Source organism: Oncorhynchus kisutch, linkage group LG17 (genome assembly GCF_002021735.2).
Source record: "Oncorhynchus kisutch isolate 150728-3 linkage group LG17, Okis_V2, whole genome shotgun sequence".
Classification (NCBI taxonomy): Eukaryota; Metazoa; Chordata; class Actinopteri; order Salmoniformes; family Salmonidae; genus Oncorhynchus; species Oncorhynchus kisutch.
Genome location: NC_034190.2, coordinates 36,362,719 through 36,371,829, shown reverse-complemented (window position 1 = coordinate 36,371,829; position 9,111 = coordinate 36,362,719). Strand labels below are relative to the sequence as shown.

Here is a 9,111-nt window from a genome sequence, read left to right as displayed (position 1 = left end):
TGAACTGGCGCCTGGCGGGGGTTTGCTCTCCAATAACATTGCAGAGGATTACACCAAAAAAATGAAAAGGTTTAGAAATCCACATCATAGATCTGCCTTTAGTTGTCATGCAGCTTTATGGATTTTAAATTGTAAGATACTACCCGATTCACCTCAGCAGTTTGATCAGTCTGCTACATTTTTACTGTTGACTAAGACCAATAAACTGTTTTGCCTCCTCGGCTGAAAAGATAACATGATCAATTTGGCCCACACATGTCAATTACAATAGGTTGAAATTATTTGCAGCATCAGTTTTTCTTTGTACAGGATGGGAAACGCTGAAACTGTATCGAATTTCTTTTGGTCTCTCCCTTTGTCAATCATTACTCCAAAATTACAGTACATATATATATATATATATAGGATGCAGTAAACAGCAGTGTAGGCGTATGGTGCAATTAATCAGAATGTTAGCCTATTTGTTAATGCAGCCTATAGGCTACTATAATACAGTATCTCGACATATTAGTGAATAATAAAGGACTGTCCTAAATACTATCATTTGATTTTTCAGAATTGGACAATTAAAAATGAGCAATATCAGCTAATAGTGTTGAACAATGATTCAATTGATTCATTAATTCAATTAGTCAACATTTCTAGACATTTAATGTCGCATTAACATCGCTTCCTTCCCTCCATTCTCTAGACATAATTCATCTTCATTTAATCTAAACGCACATAATCCAATCATTAAAATAAAGATATTCTTGAATAAATATTCTTAAATACACCTATCACACATGGAAAGCGGAGGCTTCCACCCACCAAGTCAATGCTGCCGTTACTTTAGTTCGATTAAAGGCGAGGTGATATATAATATATATATATTTTTTTAAATCACAAAGCGGTGATGATTCGAATAGCGAAAACACCTTGGCGTTGCGATTCATTTCCCGAGCGCTTTGATAGGCGACCTTCCAGTACCCTCGTTTCGAAATCTTCCATCATTGCACTTGCATGATGTCAATCTGATGCACAACACCCTCCCCCGAGATAGCGAATAAACCGCGTAGTGAGTGAAGCTCGCACTAGCCCGGACGGCTCTAGCTTCGCTCTGCTGTGTGTGTGTTACGCGCAAGCCCGGAGAGAGATGACAAGAGCTTCGCGAGGCTGGACATTCAAACATGGAGCTTTTTAAAACGCAAATGTCGGTACTTTGGATATTATTGCTGAATGGAAACAAGGGCTGTCACACTGAAGAAGGTATGTGGAAGCTATTTTATACGTTTTTTTTGTGTGCTTTTACCCCGGACTGCTCGTAGCAGGTGGATGAATGAACGTGCAACACTCCAGCCAAGCCGAATCGCCAGTTTGGTTGCAGGTGCACGCACGGTGATGCGGAAGTTCAGAGATGTCGACAAAACGTATATTTGTACAAATTGGTCTATATTAAGTAAATAATTTCCGTAGCTTTTTTTCGCCAACATTTTAAAAGGGGTAAAACGCGCCAGAGTTCGGAAAAAACCGCTCCAAATCAATTTGGTGTTAAAGCCGCCTTCGTTGTGTTTCACAGAGCTGGCAGCTTTACGCGTCTCTTTTCAGTAGCTAAGTGACAGTTGAACATGTGGACAAAATATTTAAAAAATGGCGTGATATGTAAGTAAAAAGTAAAAGCGAGGTGTTAAGTTTACCGACTTCGACAAGGATTCACACAAACGTATCTTGTTGCGAATGTATAGCCTAGTCCTACAATCGTATTGTTACAAAATGCGTCCCTTTATCACTTTGACATTGAACGGAAACCGTTAAACCTGGACAGTTATAGTCTTGCAGCAACGTTGTAATTATTTTCTAGTTTGTATGAATGAGCATATTACAAATTGCCCACTGTTTGTCAAAAAGTCTGAAACGCAACAAAAAGCGTTGCTTAAATGTCAGAAGGGGTTAGGCTACTGTCAACGAAAAATGTATTCCAGCACTAGGCTACGTCCCAGCATTTACTTCGTTAACCAGACTGAATAGGAAACATTGTTGCCCTCAGACACTTGCATAGCCAGAATAGATTCTGACTCTAATATTGCTTACATCTGCACTGGGATCGTACTTCCCTAATCATCATATTGATACCCATGGATATTCTGTCTGTAAAAAGTTGCCCTAAAAAAGACGCAACTGTCTTTTCAAACCAGAATGTTGAATAAAATAATATTTATGCTTACTTAACCGGTTGTCTGTGCTATTGGCACTTTTGACAGTAGGATGTGGAGATATAATATCCACACGAAAGTATTGTTTGTATGACTTTTTACGGCCGGTATTAGGTTACTTGTTTTTTCAATTTCTTGAGTCATAGCAAATTAGGCCAAATGTGTAAACAGCATTGTAACCGAACATTGTCTACCTTTCCGTCTGTGGTTCGGTTAAAGGACATTTTTTAAATCTTCATATTCATCAACTCTAGCACCCACCCCAACATCAACATATGTGAAAATGGCACGTTTGTATGTTTTGTATAAAAAAAGACGATAAATGTTTCCATTGACATCGGTGTGCATCATGTCAACTATAGCCAAGCTTAATGAAAAAAGATACATATTCATTCATCGCCAGCACCACCCCAACATACAGTATGTGAAAATGGCACGTGTCTATGTTTTGTAGTAAAAAATATGGAAGATGTGATTTTTAACCAATTATGTGTAGGATGTCAATGGAAACATTGACATCCTACACATAATTGGTTAAAAATCACATCTTCCATATTTTTTACTACAAAACATAGACACGTGCCATTTTCACATACTGTATGTTGGGGTGGTGCTGGCGATGAATGAATATGTATCTTTTTTCATTAAGCTTGGCTATAGTTGACATTTTGTGTTTGTCACATGCGAATTGCGTCAATATTGACAATACAACATGGGAAACACAAACTGGGAAAAAAAAAAAAATACCAGTTTGCTGAAAGTTGGTTTATTAACACTTGCCTGTGGATATTATGTCTCAGACTACCTCCATCATAAGGACAAAATCAGTAGACTGGTAAAGTAAGTTGAAATTATTTTTTTTCAAAATTCTAACTTGTGGGACTTGTGGGACTGTTAGGGAATGCTGAGCCTGCATGTTTAAAACGAGAGTATAAATCATCCACTCTCAGATTATAAAAGGCTAGGTTAGACAGGCTTCCTGTTGGGATTAAAGGGCAATTCCACTGCTTTTCAACCTAATTTTCATTATCTCCTGCACAATAAGCGTCTTCATATGTGAAAACATTGTATTTCTGATTTGTAGAAAATAAATATAAAGTTCAAAAGTTGAAACCAATGACATAAAATGTTAAAACATAAAAAGCCCTTGCAGAGCAAGGGGAACTACTACTTCAAGGTCTCCGAGCAAGTGACGTCACCGATTGAAACGCTATTTAGCGTGTACCACCGCTAACTAAGCTAGCCGTTTCACATGGGTAACAAGAAAATACCCTCCCTCTGGCTAGAATCTCATTGCAGTATCTGGAAATCGGAGAAGCATTTTTTTAGGCCCTTATCTGTTAAACCACAGATCATAGAAACAACATGTTTTCACATGTGACTGACCCCCTTGATTCGGTCTTGTGTTTTTTTTTTTTTTACATTGGATCAAAGTAGAGACTCAGAGCTACACAATGGTATATCATACACTGCATTTGAGGAACAATGGAAAAGTAATTCTGCTTTGAAATTTGATCAACTTGTAAACTGACTTTTGAGAAAATGGACCTTGAATGTTTTGGTGCATCTACTGTGAAGAGCTTCTTTGTCTACACCTATTTAACATCGTTCACACCCTCTTAAGCCTTAGCCCTACCCATTTCATTAAGGATTCACATAGTGAGTAAGGTAGTGTAGTAAACAACCAAAGATTTTAATATTAAAGTGGTGAAAGTAGTAGCTTACAATAAGGAAAACTCCAGGTAAAAATACACTTTATCTAGTCCTTGGCCTATATCCTAATCTGACTTTGGTGGAGGTATATCACAGGATATAGAAGGTGTAAACGGTACAGAGAAAGGGTTATTTGCATAGTAGCAATATCAAAAATAGAAAGTGTCCAGATAAATATTTCATAATTATTTGATGATGCTAACCCAGACACACTTGTCTAAATTGATGGGTCATGTGAAAGAAATGATATAACCCCCAGCCACATCTAGCTAAGTGGATGGGTCACTAATGTGTAGACATACACATGTTAATGAAATACAATAGATGGCCGTAATCACCCCCAAACACACCAGGCTAACTTGATGGGTCATGTAACAAGCATTACATGACCCATCAAGTTAGCTAGCTAAACAATTATCCATAATCCCAACCCATACAGTACAAATGGATTGTCATAGCTAGCCACCATGCACGAAATGCTGTATTATAAATCTGCAGGTAGCTTAAGATAACCAACTAGGTTCGATGTTAGCTAGATAGCTAACATTAGGCTATACCTATCAACGCAAATGGCTTTCTGAGAAACAAGTAATATTACTACACAGATCATACACATAACGTTAGCCAGCCACCAAGCTAACGTTCGCTAGCTAGCTATCAGTACACTGTAACCTGCAATTAAACTTTCTCACAAAATTAGAAAGTATAATATCTGAAAATGAAGCTAGACTCTTGCCCATATAAACGGATGAACGCTTCACGGCAGCCTGGAACCCTTTAACCAAGACGTCCTGTGTCATTTCCGTTTGTTTGTAGCTGCAGCTTGTTTGGCCCGTTGTGTCAAGTCACTCCAGTTCACACTGACCGTGCGCAGAAAGTAGTTCATCACAACTTTTCCCCACTGATCTTTGTCGATAGTGCCTGTTAAATTCAGGGCAGCAATGTTGCTGAGAGCAGTATCACCACTTTTGCAGTTCTCCATGGCTAACGTTATAGCTTTTTAAAAAGCCACAGTAGCAATGTTAGACAGAAGCATGCTACATGATAGACCAATCCGAGCTCCTCTCTCGGCATGTCCAGCCCATCCATTATCTTAGCCAATAATGGCTAGCAAGAAGGTTCCTGTCTGTTTCTGTGGCTAAACCAACTAGGCTCGTAATTTATCAATTTTATTTTACACTGTGGAGTGTAAAAGTATGGCTTGGAAAACGTACCTCAATCCAGGGACGTGAAATGCGTTGTACTCAAATTGTACCATTATTCCAACTATTACACTGGGAACTTTGAACGCCTGCCAGTTTTTTTGCAGTTGTTCAATCTTCTCAGTGTAACAGTTGGGATAATGGGACATTTTGGAGTACAACGCATTTCTCATCCCTGGATTAATTAAGGTAGGTTTTCCGAGCCATATCCTACACCAGCTCCGCAGTATCTTTATCTAAACAGGAAGCCTGTCTGATCCCAGTGCAGTTGTAAACAAATATTGGGTCGGAATCTATTCTGGCTGACACTTGCATAGAGCAAATGGTTTCCTTTGTCTCATTCCCACAATCGCTCATACTTCAAAACCGAGGGCAGAATGTGAAAGTTGGCTTGTTGATGCCCCCTCTCTACCCTCTCTTTCTGCCCTGTAAAGTAGTCTGGCCAGTGGGCTATCTCTCTCTGGTTGTGAGGTATTGAGCGTGGCTCTGATGCAGGAAGGGCTGGGGCTGCGTGTCACTGTTAGGCTCAGGTGAGGCCAGTAAAGCATCCTAATCAGTGCTTGGATTCAGAGAAGGAAGAGCACATAATCACATGCTTTCCCCAGGCGAGGGTTAGTTCCAGCAGTGTCTCAGCACAGCTGAGCCAAGCTGTGCAAACACACATTGCATGTACAAACACAAACATGCAAACGAGCACACACACATTCGGCTCATATGCACACATAGCTTTGTTACTTACACACAGACACACACACACAATCTCACTTAAACACAGCAATCTCGCTTAAACACAGATTCACGTCATTATTACTTACACACACACACACACACATCCTCTCATACACACGCTGCACACACCCACATGACATGGCATGCCGACAACACGCACACACATACAAGCTTTCTTACTGTACACCCACATGAACACAGAATTGCATGCATACTTATCCACACAGACATAGCATTACATTATACATTATCCACACAGATATAGTGTTTAGGTATAGAGTATTATACCATGGCATTGTTGAATACTCGTTTCTGATTGGCTTGAAGGTCATTCTAGAGCGTGGAATATTTTGCTATAACGCTCGGTGGAATTGAATGGCAATGTTTGAGCTCCTTTAGAAAGCAAAAGTTGAATTGAAAAGTTATTGGCATTGTTGAATAAACAATGAATTGAATTAATACCATTTTTTTAAATGAATGAATACATTTTTTTGAATAATTTTCATAGCATCAAGTTAGGATTGGCGGTTTGACTAGCTAAACTAGCAAGCCTGTGTGGTTACCAAGGCAACTACTGTAGCTATCTAGTAAACGTATAGCTTCTTCAGTGGATGTTGAAAGAACACATTTCTACCTGCAAATGGTATAAAAGGGATAATCAACTCAGGGCTCTATTCCTTCTGTGGAAAATAACGCAACTCTGTGGAAGAAGGTCAGTTCCACTCCGCTGGCACATCATGGAACATCTACGTCGTTCATTATTTTCCATAGAACACATAACCCCTCGTTGATAATCCCTTCCCTATAATACTATAGAGCACTTTTACACCCACAGCTCGGTGTTGCCAGCTTGAGTCGTTGCCCTGGAATGCTGGCCAGTCGGATTGGACGCTCTGTTCTAATTGATGTTGTGACAACGATTAATTGCTGTGAAAGCAATGTGTTTCTGAAGGCTGGGGTTGGCAGCCATGTCATTGGGGCTCGCAACAGTAGGGGGATTTGCCTCTGTCTGTTCAAATCCCTCTCTCAATGCTATCTGTATTATTAGAGATGCAGTGCATTCGGAAGGTATTCAGACCCCTTGACCTTTTTCCAAGTTTTGTTATGTTACAGCCTTATTCTAAAATGGATTACATACATTTTTTCCCCTCAATCTACACACAATACCCCATAATGACAAAGGGAAAACAGGTTTTTAGAAATGTTTGCTAATAAAAAATTAAAAAACAACAACATATAAATAACTTAAGTATTTAGACCCTTTGGTATGAGACTCGAAATTGAGCTCCGGTGCATCCTGTTTCCATTGATCGTCCTTGAGATTTTCCTACAACTTTGGAGTCCACCTGTGTTAAACTCAATTGATTGGGCATGATTTGGAAAGGCATACACCCGTCTGTCTACATAAGGTCCCATAGTTGACAGTGCATGTCAGAGAAAAAACCAAGCTATGAGGTCGGTGGAATTGTCCAAGACAACGAGCTCCAAGACAGGATTGTGTTGAGGCACAGACCTGGGGAAGGGTACCAAAAAAATATCTGCAGTATAGAAGGTCCCCAAGAACACAGTGGCCTCCATCAATTTAAAATGGAAGAAGTTTGGAACCACCAAGACTCTTCCTAGAGCTGGCCGTCCGGCCAAACTGAGCAATCGGGGGAGAAGGGCCTTGGTCAGGGAGATGACCAAGAACCCAATGGTCACTCTGACAGAGACTGGCACTATGAAGCATGGTGGTGGCAGCATCATGCTGTGGGGATGTTTTTCAGCGGCAGGGACTGGGAGATTAGTTAGGATCGGGGGAAAGATGAACAGAGCAAAGTACAGAGAGATCTTTGGGGGGGTATTATGTGTAGATTGAGGGGGAAAAAACAATTGAATCAATTTTAGAATAAGGCTGTAAAAAGAAAAAGTCAAAGGGTCTGAATACTTTCCCAATGGACTGTAATTCACCACTTTCATACAAGACTGTGGCCTGGTAGTGAATGTCTTTCTGGTCTCTGTCCTTGTTTCTGTGTTTGTCTCTCTCGGTCTATTTGCGTTTCTTGGTGTCTCAGATTTCTGCGTGCACCAAGGTGTGTGTGTGAGCAAGGCCTGTATATGTGTGTGTGTGAGCAAGGCCTGTATATGTGTGTGTGTGTGTGAGCAAGGCCTGTATATGTGTGTGTGTGTGTGTGTGTGTGTGAGCAAGGCCTGTATATGTGTGCGTGACACCCCCCCCCCCCCCTCCCTCCCTCCCCACATTACCATGCGTCTCACATCTCAGGCTGGATTAAGGAGCGCTAATACTGCTGTTGCCCTGTAGGCAGTGTGGGGTGTCTTCCCCTCCTTGCACAGTCAATCTAGCTCTCGCAGCCGCTCTCTCATTCCCTACGCCTCAATGCTAACACACCTTGGCATCTCATCGGGATCTCATTTACTTCCCTCTCTCCCTCCTCCCCTCCGTATCCACCCATTGTGCAGCTGGAAGAAGGGGAGATTCAGCCTGGGCTAAAACTGAAGCGTAGCCTCTGGGTTCATTATGTTTGTGCCGGCAATTCTTTGTAGCACTGTGTGTTATAGGCTAATGGCCAATCCTCAAGAAGGGGGTTAGTTTTTTTAGATGCCTCTACCCATGGTAGAACAAAACACAACTCTTTTTTTCACAACTAATTTCTGAAATCGATGGTTGTGAAGAAATAATTTAATTGATTGAAAAAACGGATTAAATTGATAGATATTGTCAGGAATCTTGTTCTTGATACAGCTCTGCAGAGTGGTCACTAGCTGGCACAGCCAGTCATAAAGTCATAAAATAAGATTTTAAACCTAAAGTTAACCCTATTGCCTAACCCTAACCTTAAATTAAGACCAAAAAACTACTAAGAAAATGTATGCAATTTTACAATATAGCAAATTAAGACTCATGACAATGACTATCAACCTGACTTTATTTACCTGCAGGTGGGGCTTAAACCAGCTGAAAGCAGTCGCCCCATGAAAAACAGTCAACTCATTTTGATTCTATGCTTCATTGTGCTATCCTGAACTCTCTGAAATGAGTTGTGATACATGCTTTGAAAGCAGATGACCTGACGTAGTCACTTCCCTTATGATTGATGCAAACCACTTTTGTGAGTGCCAACCCGTGGGCTCAGATCCCTGGTCCTTCTCTCTTGGCTGAGGCAGAGGGGTTCTGGAGCTGATAGTGGCGACCTCGCTGTGTGCGAAAGGTCAAAGTGATTTGTGAAGTTGGAAGCCGTGTCCGTGACATTGTCCCCCTGGGCTTTTTGGGCGAT

General features: G+C 40.8%; 1 protein-coding gene across 1 annotated transcript in view; it reads left to right on the top strand.

The window, feature by feature from the left end:
- Nucleotides 1-959: 959 nt before the first annotated feature.
- Nucleotides 960-9,111, top strand: part of LOC109908468 (ephrin type-A receptor 7) — a 175,572-nt gene continuing 167,420 nt past the window's right edge. The window contains exon 1 of the mRNA XM_031793291.1: nt 960-1,248. Coding sequence (XP_031649151.1) covers nt 1,170-1,248 — 79 coding nt within the window. The 5' untranslated portion in view covers nt 960-1,169. The remainder of the gene's footprint in view (nt 1,249-9,111) is intronic.